The sequence below is a fragment of the Manacus candei genome, unplaced genomic scaffold (assembly GCF_025592945.1).
Source record: "Manacus candei isolate 608988 ecotype Guabito, Panama unplaced genomic scaffold, ASM2559294v1 h1tg000050l, whole genome shotgun sequence".
Taxonomy (NCBI): domain Eukaryota; kingdom Metazoa; phylum Chordata; class Aves; order Passeriformes; family Pipridae; genus Manacus; species Manacus candei.
This window is the reverse complement of record NW_026138098.1, coordinates 7,021,855-7,038,102: the sequence shown is the minus strand read 5'-3', so window position 1 is coordinate 7,038,102 and position 16,248 is coordinate 7,021,855. Positions and strand designations below refer to the sequence as shown.

General features: G+C 47.5%; 1 protein-coding gene across 2 annotated transcripts in view; it reads left to right on the top strand.

Annotated features, from left to right (window-relative positions):
• STK32C (serine/threonine kinase 32C) overlaps positions 1-16,248 on the top strand; it is a 66,841-nt gene that overhangs the window by 24,957 nt on the left and 25,636 nt on the right. Inside the window, exon 2 of one of the 2 annotated variants that reach the window (XM_051801193.1) lies at positions 11,323-11,378. The exons of the other annotated variant lie outside the window; for it this stretch is intronic. Within the exon in view, the coding sequence (XP_051657153.1) occupies positions 11,323-11,378 (56 nt within the window). The remainder of the gene's footprint in view (positions 1-11,322; positions 11,379-16,248) is intronic. 2 annotated transcript variants of the gene reach the window in all.

Genomic DNA, 16,248 nt, shown 5'->3' with positions numbered 1-16,248 from the left:
ACCCAGGGCAGAGGTGGAGTCCCCAACCATTTAAAAGCTGTGTGGATGTGGCACTTGGGGATGTGGGTTAGTGGTGACCTTGGCAGTGCTGGGGAACAGTTGGACTCGATCGTCTCAGGGGGCTTTTCCAACCTTACATACTCTGTGATTCTGTGAGCAATACTTTTCTGAGCTACTTTCCTTTTCCCCAGCAAACATTATGGGGTTGTTGCAGGCTCACAGGAGCCGATTGTCTTGCAGAGCCTGTGCTGCACAGCGTGGCTTCTGGAACATTTTGTTTTCAGTTTAGAAACACTGAAAAAGTTGCACTTGGCCCCCCAGGAGTCCTAATTAACTCTGTCAGTGAATGTGCACTGGAATCATTAAATGTGTGTGGTTGAGTTTAGCTAAGGAGGAGGAACATCGCAAGCCACCTGACTACACGGAATTAAGTTTAAAGCATGAAGAGTTAATCCTGCTGTGAATTAGAATTTGTGCCATTTCAGTGTGAACTCTGTATTTCTCGGTATATGGGTGTTAAAAGTTGGTAGGAATTAGTGTAAGCTGTTATTGAGCCGAACAATTGGAACGAGCTGAATGCCAGAATACAATTGGGAGCAATACTATTATTAGCACTTGTGTTCCTGAGTTGGTAATGATCGCTTCGACCTGCCATGGGAACAAACGATGCGGTAATTAATCCGCTGCATATGGCAGGGCAGCTGCATTCCGTGAGCAGCATCCCTCTCACTTGGCGTGAATCACAAACAAACAGGATCCCGGAGTGCGGAGTCACGACGGAGGGACCGGGGTTTGCCAGGGACTCTGCCATCGGGGGGCTGTGGACCCTGCTGGAGGTGTGCTGAGCTGTGTCACTGGGCCTGGCTTAAGGCAGGTCCCCAGTGCTTAAGCAAACTGAGTACCTGGCCGGTGCAGTGGAGTGGCACCTCTCAGATCCTTACTGAGAGAATCTTTGTCTCATTAGAGTCAGTCGGAAAAACCTCCTGTGGATTCTGCCAAAATATCCCCAAGCTCTGCCACTGCCATTGTGCACAGTTGAATTTGGACCTTAGAATTCCCAAGCAATGGTTCCTGGACCTTTTTTTCCCCTCATTGTTCCTGCTCTTTCTTTCCCTGGGAGCTGCAGGTGCTGCCCCACGAGCAGCAAGCTCTCCAGCCTGGGGATGACACCTTTGCACGGTTTCCATGGGAAACAAGAGCCCTTGTGCTGCTCCCGTGGGTGGCACAGCATGAGGACGCTTGGGGCTGCAGAATGTGCTGTTCAACAAGCAGCCTGAAGAGACAGTCAGTGCAACTCTCTCTGGGTCAGAGATGGTTGCCCGGAATAGAGCACCGTGTCCTCGGTGACATCGCCGAGGTGCTGTGGTCCCCTCCATCCTCCCTTACCCATCTGCCGTGCCCCTTCACTCCTCTGCCTGAACACTGGGCTTAGATCTTGATTTTGCTCTTCTTCATCAGTTTTGGTGATGATATTGAACATTCCAATCCCTGGAAGTGTTCCAAGGCAGGTTTGGACAGGGATTGGATCAACCTGGGCTAGTGGAAGGTGTCCCTGCCCATGGCAGAGGGTGGAATGAGATGAACTTTAAGGTCTCGCCCAACCCAAAGCAGTCTGGGATTCTATGATTCTATTAAAGGTCTCTTGCTTTGTCCTTTGGTTTCATGTGCCACTTGTTTCCCCTTGGTTGAATCCTGTTCCCGGAGGCTGGAGGCTCCAGTGTGGTCTCTGTGTAATCCAACACTGGCACGTGCCACCTCTACCAGTGCAAAACATGGCAGAAGCACAGTCCTTGTTCCTTGTGGTTCCCAGTGAGGAAAGCTTGCCGTGGACCCAACAGACAACAGCAGCCTGAGCATATTCTATATTCTGGCTGACAGCTTGCTGGGAAAAAACCTCGGCAAATTGTATTTCATTTGGGAATGTGGAAAAACAGAAAATTAAATGTGCCAGCAAAAAATGTCACTTTTTTTTTTTTTTTTAATGTCACGTTAAAATCTGTTTATTTTGGAGATATTGAGGTAAAAAAAAATTAAAAGAAGGAAAACTACAACCTGCTTCCCCCTTCAAGGCAGGTGCAAACCTTCAAGGCCAAGGGTGGTGGAGGTTGAGCTCCAGGCTGGACAGAGTTTTCCCAAGCCAAGGTAGTGGTGGTTTGCTCAGGTCTGTGGGAACACCAGACAGAAGTCGGTCTGTTAATTTTGTCACTGGGTGCAATTTATTAAAAATGGAAAGTCAGGGCACATGGTGGAGACTGTGGGAGCAGCATGAAAAATGCAGACGGTTTAAATTTGGCCCGTCCTCACGTGGAGCAGAGCTTAAAAATGGAAACTGGGGAGGGGAGCACATGAAGTGTATGGTAATTCTTCTATGGGATGAACATGACCTATTTCTGTAAGTCATCCTCGGCTGCCAGCTCTAAGAAATGAAAATGTATTTTCTGAACAGTGAATAATTTAGCAACTTTGAAGTGATTAACATAGAGGAGAGGCTGGAGCATGGGAAGGTACTGTGCTTTTGGAGCGAAACATGCTCCTGGGCAGGACGGCAACACAAAGCCTTGACATCCTTTAAGTCCTGGGAATTCACTCAAAGAAGGCTCCTACTGAGAGAAAATCCAAGATTCAGGCTTGTCTCATCCTCAGGGCACAGGTGAACTGAAGACCTGGCAATGGGGAGCACTTTGTAGTGTCAGATCCTCAGAGGTGGCCTTGTCACAGATCAACTTTTGTTTAAATTTTGAATTGAAACGATTTAAAGAATTAACATCTTGTTTCATGGTTTCCCAGTGTACAGTCAGGACCACAGGGTGAGCCAAGATCATTATTTCTGATCTAAAACCTGTATTTCTTGCACTGCAAGTTGGTGACACTCAATGGAACTATTACTGTGGCATAAATGTGAAAAGAATCTGTCCTTGTTGTATTAGACAGGACTGAACTGTGGTTAATGCTTTAAAATGGAGCCAGAAAGGCACAGCTCAGCCTGCTCCTTGCCCAGGTGATGTGTGTTTCATTGTCACAGACAGTACTAAAGCTTATATAAAATACTAAAGCAGAGCTTTACCTGCCCCAGGGCAGCACAGAGCCTAGTGGCTCGCACAGACAGAGGGGCCTGTGCCACTGCCTTCCAGTGCTCTGCCTTCTGGAAACTTCAAACGAGACAATTAAGTTTGGTTGGTGGAACTGCTTCCCCACAGAGCTGTAAAACCTGCCATTAATTATTTCCTTCCTTGTCTTTGTAAGAGAAGCCAGCAGAGCTCCCTGCTATGTGTACCCAGGGTAAGCTGAGCCTGCTGCCTGGCAGCTCCCTGTTGTAGGTTTTGCCCCTGCACCAGGGGCTGCGAGATGCTGATCTTTCCCTTCTCTCCTGGGGAATCCCTCCCACATCACACTGGAGTGGCTGCCATGGGAAAAGCCAAACAGGAAAATGACTGTTGGAGAGGCTACTGTAAGACCAGCCTCTGCTGGTCCTCCTGGCTGTAGGACTTCTCTTGCGTGTTGGCAGGAGAAAGGCGGTGGTGGTGTCCTGGATGAGAATCCAGAGGCTCTGGCTCTCCAACAGGCCTTCAGACACATCCTCCTTCCACTTAAATCTGGGTTTGCATAAGCTTAGCTGCCAGCCCTGCTGGCGTCCCGCTTCCAGAATTCATCCAGCATCACTGGATGGGCTTCAATGTTTTACAGTTCAGCTGCAGCTTGAGGGTGCAGGGCAGGTTTCCTTCTCCGGTGGGGAGGCTGAGGAATGCTGCAGTATCCATTTTTTATGAGGCAGCAGGTCTGATGAGGACAACTGGTTTGAAGGAGCAGCCTCTGCGGCAGGGGTGGCTCCACAGAGGCCCTGCTGGAAGGGGAGCATAAGCACTCAGCACCTTCCCTTCCCACCCATTATGGGTGTTAAGGCTGACACCAAAATACAAAGATGTACTGGTTGTAGTTAAGGGAGGACTTCTGTGAAGGGGCTGTGGTAACATTAACCCTCTCACTAAAAAGCATTTATTGGAGTTATGTTTAAGGACATGAGCTCTTGAACTGGGGCCCCATGAGGATCCGCACGCACCCCATAAAGGGGGGGAAAAAAGGTCACCAGGAGGATTTCTAATTAAATAACTTTCTTTGATTTTAAAAGACTAAACTGACAGAGGTTAGATTTAGATTAGATATTGGGCAGGAATTCTTGGCTGTGAGGGTGGTGAAGCCCTGACATAGGTTGCCCAGAGAAGCTGTGGCTGCCCCATCCCTGGAAGTGTTCAAGACCAGGTTGGAGGGGTCTTGAAGCAACCTGGGACAGTGGAAGGTGTCCCTGCCCATGGCAGGGGTTGCAATGAGATGAGCTTTAAGGTGCCTTCTGAGCCAATTCTGTAATTCTATGAAACATTGAGAACTTCTGATTTTATAAAACAATAATAAACAATTCAAATTGAAAATTAGGTGTTTTTCTAATTAGGGTATTTCACAATCCCCAGAAGTTTATAAGCTGCTTTCCAACACACACAGATGATTTCCATTGGGGTGTTTTACCTGAAATTCAGATATTTCAGAGGAGAAATGAAAACTTCATCTGGGGTCTAACATTTAATTTGGTGTAACTATTTATTCTTTTTACCTTTTAAAATTAAACTACAAAGAGGCCTTATTGTGCCAAAAAGTGCTGGCAAGACCAGTTTTGAAAACATTCCAAAAGAGACACTTTTATATGTTGTAAACAAATGAATGGGGAAAATTTCTTCAGTGTCCTGGTCCAGCCTGCTTTACAATCCTGGTTGGAATCAATTTGTCTAAAACTACTTAGCTTTACCAAGGTGTTTTCTGTTCACTTTGGGGGTTTTAGCAGTCCCAGCCAAGCCCTGAACACGGTACAGCCTCAATCTTTCATGAGGCACCTGAACTCACCCATTTATCATTTCTAACATATGCTGCAGACACAGTAAGTAACATCCAGCGGCTGTTTATTGCTAACGTTGTGCTACTATAAACATATGCTATAAAGGCTTTTTTTTTTTGTAAATCAATTTTAGTTCCTTGAAATAAAATTTTCTAAGCCGTAGAAGTGGGGAAAAAAGGCAAAAAAACCAAGTAAAGGCTGGCCCTGGGATTGCTGCTGTGAGGCAGAAGCTGATTTTCCTGTCGAATCAATCCTTCCTTGTGAGTCCTCCTGTGGCAGCACCAGCACCTTGGTGTGGATCTGCCCTGGGAAACAGCCTGGGGTTTGTCACAGAGGCACATCCAAGGAACTGGGATCAAGCTGGTGCGTTCCTGTCGCTCCTGGTAGGGCTCTAATTATCAATCCTTTCAGCCCAGATCACACGATTCTGTGATCAAACGGCTTCAGCTCTGCTTCAGACTTGGGGAGCTGGAGGAGTTTGACTGTTTGCCAGAGAGGTTTTATTCCAGCTGCATATGAAGTTTTCCATCCCAGGTTGGTGCTGGTTCTGCCCCAGGAAGCCGCTCATGGAGCAGGTGAACGTGTGCCCAGGTGTGCTGTGTGCTGGTGTTTGGCAGTGGCTCCTGGAGCATTCCTGGGGCAGGAAGGTTTAATGGTGGGTGTCTCTGTCACCTGCCAGCACAGAATCTGCTGGAGAGGGCCCTGACCCCGGTGGAGCCACGTGGCCGCCCCCCCAGGGTTACATGGGAGTGTTGATGTGAGTGGGGTTGAATGTCCGTGTCACCTTTACTTTTCCAACACCACCAGTCTGTAATTTCCTGGGAAGCTGTTTAACACGCAGTACCACCATAAAATGGACCATTTACCAGGGAGCTGTGCTGAGAGGCAGTGCCCTTCTGGCAATAACAGCTGGACACGTGGGAGCACAGAGGAACAGAACCGTCTTTGGAGTTGGCCCTGGAGCATTTGGTTACTCGTGCTGGGTGGTTGGCGTCTCTGGTGACTGTTTGTGGGGCTGCCCCATAGCCAGCCCTGAAAACACGCCTCACCCCGAGCTCTGGGAGGCTGACTGCTGTGAGAGCTGTGTGTGGGGAACAGCCCTGGCTGTACAGCAACCTGTGTGTGTGAAGCACAGCCCCGTCTCTTGTGCTTTTGACCAGGACCACCAGGAACTCATTTAGTGCTCGTTAATCTGCACCAGTGAGGGCTCAGCTGAGTGGTTAATGAGCGACCTGTTGGCCTCCCTGGGTTGTTGTTGCACAGTAACATGTATTTTTCTAACTTGTGGAGCACACAGAGCACAACGAATGGGGTGCTGGAGTTTCCTTCTCTACTGCCTCCTGAGCTCGCTGATGGAGATCAGATGAACACAACGTGTTCATACTCCTTTGGAAGGGCTCCTGGCCAACGTGGTATTTTTTCACTAATTAGGAATGGTTTCTGGCCAATCCAAACATTTTTGTACCCAATATCAATAACCCACTATACCTAACCTGACTTAGCAGTTGCTTTGCATGGTGCATTTGATTCCTTGAGGAGTCACAGGGATTAATTTTTAATTGTACAATAACTCGCCGTTTTTACATGACTTCATAGTTGTTTCCTAATAGTATGTTTGAATACGTGGTTTCGAAGGGGTTCATTTGTAGCACTGGGCTGGTATTGTACCTTTAATTTCTTTCATTATCTACCAGCATTCCCTGGATTCCTGGGTAGTTAATGCTCACTTGAGGTTCCTGACAGTCATATTACACTGTATTTCCATTTTTCTCACCCATATAATCTTCTCTGTGGATATGAATAGGCAAAACAGATCAGCCCCAGACGTTGGAGACCGAACCTACTGCTTGGGCTTTCTCCAGGAACAGAAAGGAAAGCAGTGGTTTCCTGCACCACATTGAGCCCTCCAGTTAGAGAAAATGGGATGCCTTGTGTTCTAAGGGTTTCAGGCTCGTGAAGGACTACTGACATCACACCTCATTGCCCTTCCCCCCTGTGCTTTACCTCACCTCCAACCACAAATCTCACTTTTGGTCTTCGCAGGTTCATCCTCCAGTTTGGAAACTTTTCATACTGAGTCCCCCTTATCCCTCCTGTTGTCCTCCCCTTCTCTCCCATGCTGTTTCTGGCAGGCTCACCCCTTCTTTGGGAACGTTCGGAGGTCTCCGTTCGTAGCGGTGCCGCCGTTTCCCCTATGGACTCTCTGCCATCCTTCCCTTCTCTGCCCCATCTCCCTTTTCAGGCCCTCCCTGTGGCTCTAAAGCTGCTCCTATTCTATTCATCCTGCTGGGTTCCTTTTTGTTGTCCTTTGTCTTTCCCCACCCTTCCTCCTGTGCTGCAGGGCTGCACACCTTCTCCCTCCATCTCCTCCTGGAGGCTCACAGGGGTGGCCTCACCTTCCTGCATCACTCCATGGGTGCAGTGGCTTTGGATCAAAGCTGGAACTCTCCTTCCTGCCAGATGAAACTCTTGGCATTTTGTGGCCACAAACTTGTGGTTCTGTGGCCGCAATTTAATGTTTCTACATCAATTACTGGGGTGCTTCCTCCAAGATATGTTGCAGCAATACAATAGGTAGACAAATGCTATTAATTATGCCAACATACAGAAATACATTGATAGAAAGTAGATCATGTCATACTACACTGACACATTTGCTGTTACAAAACTCAAAAAGTAATTTCTTAGGTCTTTAATATTGAAGAGAATCAGTCTCGGAGGTAAATGTCCCTGTTACTGATGAGGCTGGAAAACATTCACATAAAGAGTGAAAGGCTGACTTGATCCTTAAAACATGATTTTTAGTTTGCTGGTTTCCCCAGATTTGAGGGTATTGGAGACTGGGTTTATTAGCTGCATCCCACTACATTGTGCTTCTGCTGCTGGACATTAATATCAGGTCCTGATGAACTCTCACTGGGTGTCCACTGTGTATCTTAAGTTTTATGGTAGTTTTATCTTGCTATAGTTTTAGATATCTTCTAAATAAATGAAGAATTAACAGCAAAAATAATGAAAAAAATTCACCACTTTAAAATAGTAAAGACAAAACCCTATTTTTTTTTCATCTCTCATCCTTCTATATAAAGAGAAACGTACTCTTCATTCTCTTTATTTCACTGGCAAATGGAACTGCTTTATCCCACAGTACATCTTGTGACTACAGTGAGATCTTAATTACAGAGATGTCAGTGCAGCACCTGGCACTCTGTTGTGTGCTGTGGGCAGGGCCGGGCTGTGTGAGGTTTGAGGAGGTCCCTTGGGCACATGGAACGCTGCCATCCTGCTTGTCATGTGTTCCTGGAGCTGGAGAACAAAGCCACACCACACTGAGCAAAGCCAGGTCATGGTATTTATCTTTATTTGTGATTCACAGTTTGTCACTTGGTGCCAGGGAGAGCCAGGAAGAGGCACGTGTGTCTCTTGTTCTTATGTCCCACAGTTCCGCTCTTCTGCGAAGGTGCTACATTGATAATGAGCCGCTGGAGGAGTCAATGGGAACAATTTGGGAACAATTAGTTTCCTGTTCTCGTGAGGAGCTCAGGCAATACCCCGGGGACATCACAGCTCAGCAGATGGCATTGGGCTGGGGTGTGAGTGAGTGTCCTGGCACCGGGGCACCTCGGATTTGCACATTGCAGGTGGATTTGGAACAGAATGGAATAGTAGAATATTTTCAGTTATAAGGAACTTACAGGGGTCATCTAGTCTCGGTGCCTGATGCTTCAGGGCTTCCCAAAAGCCGAGGCACACTGTTAGGGGCATTGTCCAAATGCCTCCTGAACACTGACAGGATTGGGGCACAACCATGTCTCTGGGAGGCCTGTTCCAGGGTTTGGACACCCTCTCAGTAAAGAAACGCTTCCTAAAGCATCCCAGGTTTTCAGGTCCCTTTCCCACTCTTGTGAGTTCCTCCAGTTCGTCCTCAAGCCAAATCCATTTCTGTACCTCCAGATTGTGGCTGTCAGAGCCATGCCATGTGAAGTCACAGCAGCGGGTGAGCAGGGCCTGTGAACAGGCAACAGCTGTCACCTCCTGCTCGCTGCCACGAAAGCCTCCACTGGCATCTGTGACTCAGGCCCGTACCAGTCACCCCCAAATCATCAGCACTTCTGGCTGCGGGTGAGCGACAGCTTTCTCCTGTCAGCTCAGAGTGGAGCCTCTGGAGCACACGCAACTGTTCCAGGCAGGTTCAGGATTTCTATTTTAGGGATAATCACATATTCTGTAGTGATAAGTTGTCATTTTTAGAAATTCAGTGTGTTGTGCACAAAAAGCAACACACTGCTACTATGATTTTCTTCCTCAAATGTTAAGGTTTGCTTTTCCTTTAAAGGGATCATGGAATTGTAGAATTGCTCACTTACACAGAGTTGTCAGATTGCTGACTGAATCCTGCAGAAAATACTGGAACTGGAAAACCAGTCAGTGCCTGTTCACTAACATCATCTGAACTTCCCATCAGCAGAACTGTGTATTAATTTATTAAAAGTGACATCTCTTCTGATAGGTTCAAGGGCCTGGTGAATATTCATATCTAGGTTTGTTTCCTGCTTGCTGACTTGAGCAGGCTTCCCAGAGCTGTTGTAGTCATGGATACATGGAAATGACACTTTGGGGTTTGTTTTCTCAGTGGCAATGCTTTTATACACAATATTCCAAACATTATAATAAAGAATTGTCAAAAGCTATCCTGGAGCGATGGCAGATCGTGAGCGCTTGGATGTGGTTTAATTGCCAAGGAAATGCTGTCCTTCAAAGGAGCTCCCTGTAGCTGAGTGTCCTCTTGGAGTGCTTCTTAGAGACAGAAGGTCAATCAATGGATTTGATCGCACGTGGAAAACATTTGATCTGTTACCCCAAATGCTTCAGCCAGAAGATTTCAAACAGAATATTTATGAAGAAGCTGTAGCTGCAGTTCTGCATTGCTCACTGCAGCCTCTCTAATAGGGGTGGTAGGTAAATCCTCAGTAAACCACTGCTTAAATAAAAAGCTCCAGGGAGAAGGGATGTGATGAGGAGCTCACACAGCACCCGTGCAGCTGAGCCTTTCCTCCAGAGCCGTGGGAGGCCATCAGAAGGATGGGGGGGGCACTGGTGTCCCCGTGGGGTTTTTTCATGGAGACTCCTGGAGCAATCTGTGGGAGATCAATAGAATCATTAAGGTTGGAAAAAACCTGCAAGGTCATTGAGTCCAACCTTTGACCGATCACCACGATGTCAACTAAGACAACTAAACATGCACCAATTGGTTGTGCATCTGCCCTTCAGCGTCGCTGGTAGAGTGGAGTGGGAGTGTGGGGAGATAAGTAGTAGGAGCTGGCCCAGATTCTGTTTTCAATTTCATTTGGCAAAGTTTTCTGAGCTCTCCTGTAGAAAATGTCCCACAAAAGTGACAATAACAATATTTTGGATATAAGCCTAGCACAAAAGGGTAATAGGAACTCCATGGGCATGCGTGGGCTCTTGATTCATCCTCAGAGATGGCAGATGTGCATTTATTTAAGATCTGGGAGTGGGACTGGTAATATTTATAGTGAATGCTTTGCTCCCACTCTTCCTATGCGATTTTGGTCTCCACTGTTGGTCAAACACTGGGTCAGTGCTCATTGTTGACCATCTCATGCATCATTCACACTGCAAATCCCCAAGCCCATGCCAAGCATTTCTTTTCCTCTAGAAAACTGGCGTGGAATGCTGACGGTCCCCCACAGGATTGGGCTCTCATGGTGGAACTGTCAAGGGCTGACAGATGTACCAGAGACAGTGCAGCTCAGTCCACCAGCGAGCTCCTCCTTATCTTGTCTTCTTTATCTAAAAGTGGCACTAAATTAGATCACAGCAGTACTTCAGTATAAAAATAATTTTGTTTGCAGCAGCTGCCGATCGAGGCAGTGGTGAGGTGTTATAGCTGCATAGTCCTTTCTTGCCATTGCTTCTCACCCTGGCTCTGGAAAAAAGAATGGGTCTGGCCCAGGTGGGCTTGCACATGAAGGGAGTGGAAGGCCATCCCTGTCCTCTAAATGCTGCCCTTGGGCAGCACCACCACCAGCCCACCCTGTGTTGAACATGCATGGGTGGCTCAGCGCGGTCGTGTGGAGCGGAGCAGTGTCCTGTGTGGGGCGTGGGGCAGGGGCTCGTTGTGTTCCCTGCTCTGCCACGCTCGGAGTTTGTCCGTGAGCTCTGAGACCCCTCCTTTATCCACACAGGTCCAAGCTGTATTTTAACTTGTGCTAAACCACTAATATAGTAACCTCATTGAACCCTCTGCCAGCTCCCTCAAGCAGATGAAAAGAGACTTGACAGAACAACTGCTGTCCTGCAGCAGTTTTAATAAAAGCTTAGCCAATGTTCTTAGTTGTCTCCCTGCCTTCTTTTAAATGCAAGCTCATTGCAGTAAAGCATTTACAAATTTAAATTCTTTTTTCTTTACCTTGTAGTGAACTTTGACCACTTCCAGATTCTCCGGGCGATTGGGAAGGGAAGCTTTGGCAAGGTAGGCCTGAGCGCTCGGTCTTGTGGGGTTTATCAGGTGTCTGCTGTTATGTACTTATGGGGTATTGAAACAGTAACAGGACTGAAATAGGCTATTTTTATATTTTTTGTGATGGCTGCTCAGTGAACACAGGAAAAATGTTCAGGAAAATACCTTGTTGCCATTTGGCGCTGCTTTATTTCTTGGCATCTTGGTGAAACAGGTGTGTTTTAAACTACCAGCACAGTTGTGACCATTTCACAGCAAATGTTCGTTATGGTTTGTTTCCTGTGGGGGTGTCTGGACTGTGAGGGGGTAGTAAGTCAGGAAGGTGCTGGAAGTTGTCCTGGGTGATGGACTGAGCTGGCACACTGTGGTCAAGGGGGTTCTCCGAAGTCCTGGGCTTTTTTCCCAGTCAGAAATGAGTTATGCTGAAGAGGTTTTATTGTTTATTTTTAACAAGTTTTTTTTGCCAAGCATGTGGGAAGAGGTGGGAGGTGATGATCAAAAAGCTGGATAGCTCTGGAAATCAGTTACTGGTTGGTTTCCTAGTGTTAGTCCTTTTTCATTCTCTTTTTCACTGACTCTCACTTGATGCCTGTGTAGGTGACTTTGCTGCATCTCTCATGGCATTTCCAACCCGAGTTTGCACTGCCAGCACAACCTTGAGTGTGTGTATGTGTGTCCTTGGGTGCACGCAAGGCTTCATTGCATTCGTTTTATCCCATGTTTTACTGTGAGCCAGCAGTGGTTGTGTCCCTCTGTAGCTGAGTCACCTGTGCCAATGGACAGGAGCTGTGGGAGTGACAGCCCCAGTGATGATCCCTGAACACACTGAATCGGCTTGTCACCTTCTCATGGGATGGTTGTGTGGTGCAGGGTTGTGTGCAGGACTGGGGCTTCAGGCAGGGAAATGGCCTTGAAAATTGTGTGAAACGTGCGATATCAAACCTATGGAATAGCCCAGCCCAGCTCAGAGAGGGACACAAGTGTCCCCAGACACTGGTAAGAGAAACTGAGGACAAGCTGAGCCGTCAGGGAAAGCTGTACGTGCTCATGCTTCCTGCTGGTTGCGTCATCTTGGCTGGTTTCTCTCACTGTGCTTTGTTCAAAAGCTGATGCCATGAGGATGAGAAAATCTGAACCTGGCTCTGGAGGTGACCTGCCCTGTCCTTTGCCTTCTCCCTCTGCCTGGTGCAACCTGATGAGGCAATGTCTGACCAGGCCATGGCCTCAGGAGCAGCCTGACCTGCTGTACTCGGATGGCTGGAAACTGGAGACTTTGCAAAGGCAGAAATTTCTCAGCAGATCTGAGACCTGTTTGGCTGAAGAAGAGCCCAAATTTTTACTGATTACTGGAAATCTCTTTTTAAATACTCAAAATGCACGAAGTAGTGTCAGTGTTGAGTAACAGCAGCAGCACAAAATCCAACCACAGTCTGGGTGGGTAGAGTCCAGCTTTTCTGAGAGTCAGGAGCGAGGACAGTGTTAGTCACAGTGCTGCCATTAGTGCTGCTTGCTAATGAAGTCGTTTCGTTACAGCCTCAGTGAACTGATGAACACTGAGGTATCTATTAGACTGCTCTGGCACAATCCACCCCCGTGAATTCCTGCTGGGCTTCGATGTAAGTCTGCATGGGACTTCCAGGGCTAATGAAAATGGATTGCCAGCAGTGTGTAAGTCACTGAGGGGGTGGTTTGAAATAGTCACCGGTGTTTGCAGCCACGTCCCTTCAGCAAGGAGAGGCAAAAGCTGGCAGCAGAGCTCTGTCAAATTTCTGGACTTCTGTTAAATGATGGTGAATTATTAAATACCAGCTCAGATCCTTCCGTGGGGCAGCACTGTGAGGATAAGGCAAAGAGCAGAGGAAAGTCTCCCCAGACACTCCTGGTGAGAATGGAAACTCTCAGGGTCTTGTCACTTCATCTCACTGTCAAAGACCAAGGACTAACTCAAAATCTCAAAAAGAGCAGCTCACTTTTTTTTTTTTTCAAGCTGATTTAAGAAAATTCATATTTCTAAAAGTAACTTTCCAGAGAAGGGAGTTTTATTCTTTTGAGCAGCAGCACTTGGAAAATTAATTCTGCTGAGAACATGAAATGAAGAAAAAAAAAGTGATTATCCCAGGGCAGGATAAGAAGACTTTGAAGAGAGCTGCTCCCCAAGGCTGCTCTGTTCCTCGTGGCTGCTCCTTGTGGCTGCTCACTCCTCTGTTTATGCTGCAGAAAGGTTAAGTCTAGCACGTAGCAGTCTATCAGGCATCAGAACTGTACATACACTTTCAACAAAATGCTGAAATGATTCATCTGTCATCTTTCTGGATAATTATGTCAATATGCTGAATTTCCTCTGACACTGAGAAAAGCTTTTTGCATTTACCAAGTCATTTACAACTCGCATTTAATTACAGAAAACATGGAACTACCTACCTGGAAAGTGGTATTTGAAATTTAGGAGTGGTTTAGTTGCTTTGGTTGATTTAACCACTCTCTGCCCACGTTCAGGAGGATATTTAGGAGCCGGTGTCCCATCCATCTCAAAGTAGGGGTGTAGACCCTCAGTGTGCATGAATGACCTGTGGAATCTGATGCTGTGTGATCCCGTGGTGACGGGACCGAGGACCAGCACCCGTGGGGACTTTGGGCTCAGCATTTCCTTCACGCTCATTTTGTGCACCCCTCAGGACAGACTTGTGTGGTCATCAGTACAGGAACTATAGGAAAAGAAGGGAAAAGGAAGTCACAAATCCCTTTTGAAGAGCCTGAGAGACCTTGAGCTGTGGCTCTGGTGTATCTGCAGTAAACGGCCAATTTCTGTTTGCTAAAGGTGGGTTTAATCAGCTTTAAGATGCCATTAATCCAATCAAGGTCATGTTCAATTCCATGTTTACTCCAATTAGCAAGTGCGTAATATTTTCCACGCATATTAGAGGTGATATGATTTGATTTTTAGTGATTTCATAGCAGCATGGTGTTCCTCCTGTAGCACAGCCTCCTTTCCAAGCAGCAGCAGTTGCTCAGGTTTTGGCTGCTCTGGTGCCATTTCCCAAGTAGCAGCAGCCAGGTCTGGATTTCCAGAATAAGATGCAGTTTGTGACCCTGTTTTAATGGGGAACGTGCTCTGAAGTTCACTGTGCTTCATAAAAGATGTGATGAGACCCAGAAATCTCTGAAGGCGTTGGTGGTGTTGCAGTATCCTGATACCTCCCTAAGTAAAAATTGGCCTCTCCTGGCTTCAGTCCCCATCTGTTTGAACCATGAGGGAGCTGAGGGTGTTCATTCCTGAACTCCTTCTCCTGCCTGGGCTTACCTCTCAATTCACCAGCAGATCAGCCCCAACTGCCTTTTTCAAGGGATAAAAAGCTGGATGGGGTTGTGGGAATTCATTATATCCACTTCACTGCTGTGAAGAAATAAGAACACATCTGAAGTTTTTCAGCACCGATTTATGTCTTTGTGTGCCTTTGGAAATAGAGGATTAAACCAGGGATGGGGATGGAATGAGCAGCAGCAGCAGGAAATGGAATCTTCCAGGGGAACCATATGCCTGGGATGGGTGCCAGTGGCCCATAGGGGCTGGAGGCCTGGCTTTTGGTTTTCTCTAGAGAGGGCTGGGTGTCCTGCTCCTTGTGCCCAGCTCCGCACTGACCCTCCCAAGGAGGGCTGGCTGTGCCGTGGGTTGCTTTGCACAGGTACTTCAACTTCATGATTTTGTTGCTTTAATAATTCACACAGCCCAGAGCTGGGAATAGAAAGGCTTTATTCCATTTTCTAAAGGTCACAAATGCCCACCCAGTAGCTGCATCATAAATAAAATTCCCTTCAAGTCTGTTCTCAACTGAATCTCTCTTTGACATCAACGCAAGCTTGATCCATTTTCCTTTTTTTCAGCTTTATAAATGTTGAATTTTTTCCCCCAAAAGAAAGACTGGAAGTTTAATCCATTGGTACTAAACTGCCACAGATATTTTTTTGCCCTTGATTTTTCCTTTGCTGTCCTGGAGCTCACACGAGGCTTAGGGTTTGCCAGAGCTGTTGGCAGGGACTGGGGACACACATCCCTGCTGGACATTGTCCCTGTCACTGGATTGCATGCCGTGTCATTGGGAGGCTCCAGAGGTGAGGATGCCTTGGCTTTGCCAATGGGCAGCATGGTTGCTGGGAGGGGACAGCCAGGTGAGGGCTGTCTGTGGGTCCTGGGGTACTGGAGAGCATCTGGTGCTGGACCATCCGGTGCTGGTCAGGTATTGTCCCACTTGGCCCCTGAGGCTGCACAGGGACGTGCGAGAAAGCACAGAGCACACGGAGGGAGATCTTCCCTCCGATACTCCCAGGTAATACCAAGTGATTTTTGTTCTTGGATGTTGCCAAGCTGAGAGTCTGTCCATCGGTAAAAGCCACAGGAGAGAGAATGGCAGAGCATGGAAAGCCGCAGCGGCAGTGGGGTCCAGCACCACCTCACTGTCTTCTGTTGTGGGGGCAGCAGCAGGAAAATTACAGTGGAAAGTGCCACTGAATCGTCTGGAGAGACAGAGTGAGCAGTGACTTCAGCTGGAAGGAGCCTGGGACACGATCCTGCATGTCCCCACTGGGGACCTGTTTGTGGTTTCTGAAGGATCAGACTTCATAAGGCAGTGATTTATCGTACAAGCTGCCCACTTTTGTTATTATTATACACCCGGTACCTTATTAACATTTGCATTAGATACTGCCTGGGGTTTGTTTCAGCCCCCATCATTCCCTGTGGGTGAGTCACACCGGCGTGGGACAGGAGGTGGGATGGGAGGTGGGATGGACCCTTGTGCCAGCAGCTGGGGGCCTGTGGACAGGAAAGAGGGGTAAGAGAGTAAAGGGCAGAAGCATCATCCTCCACCCGAAAACCCACAGATGG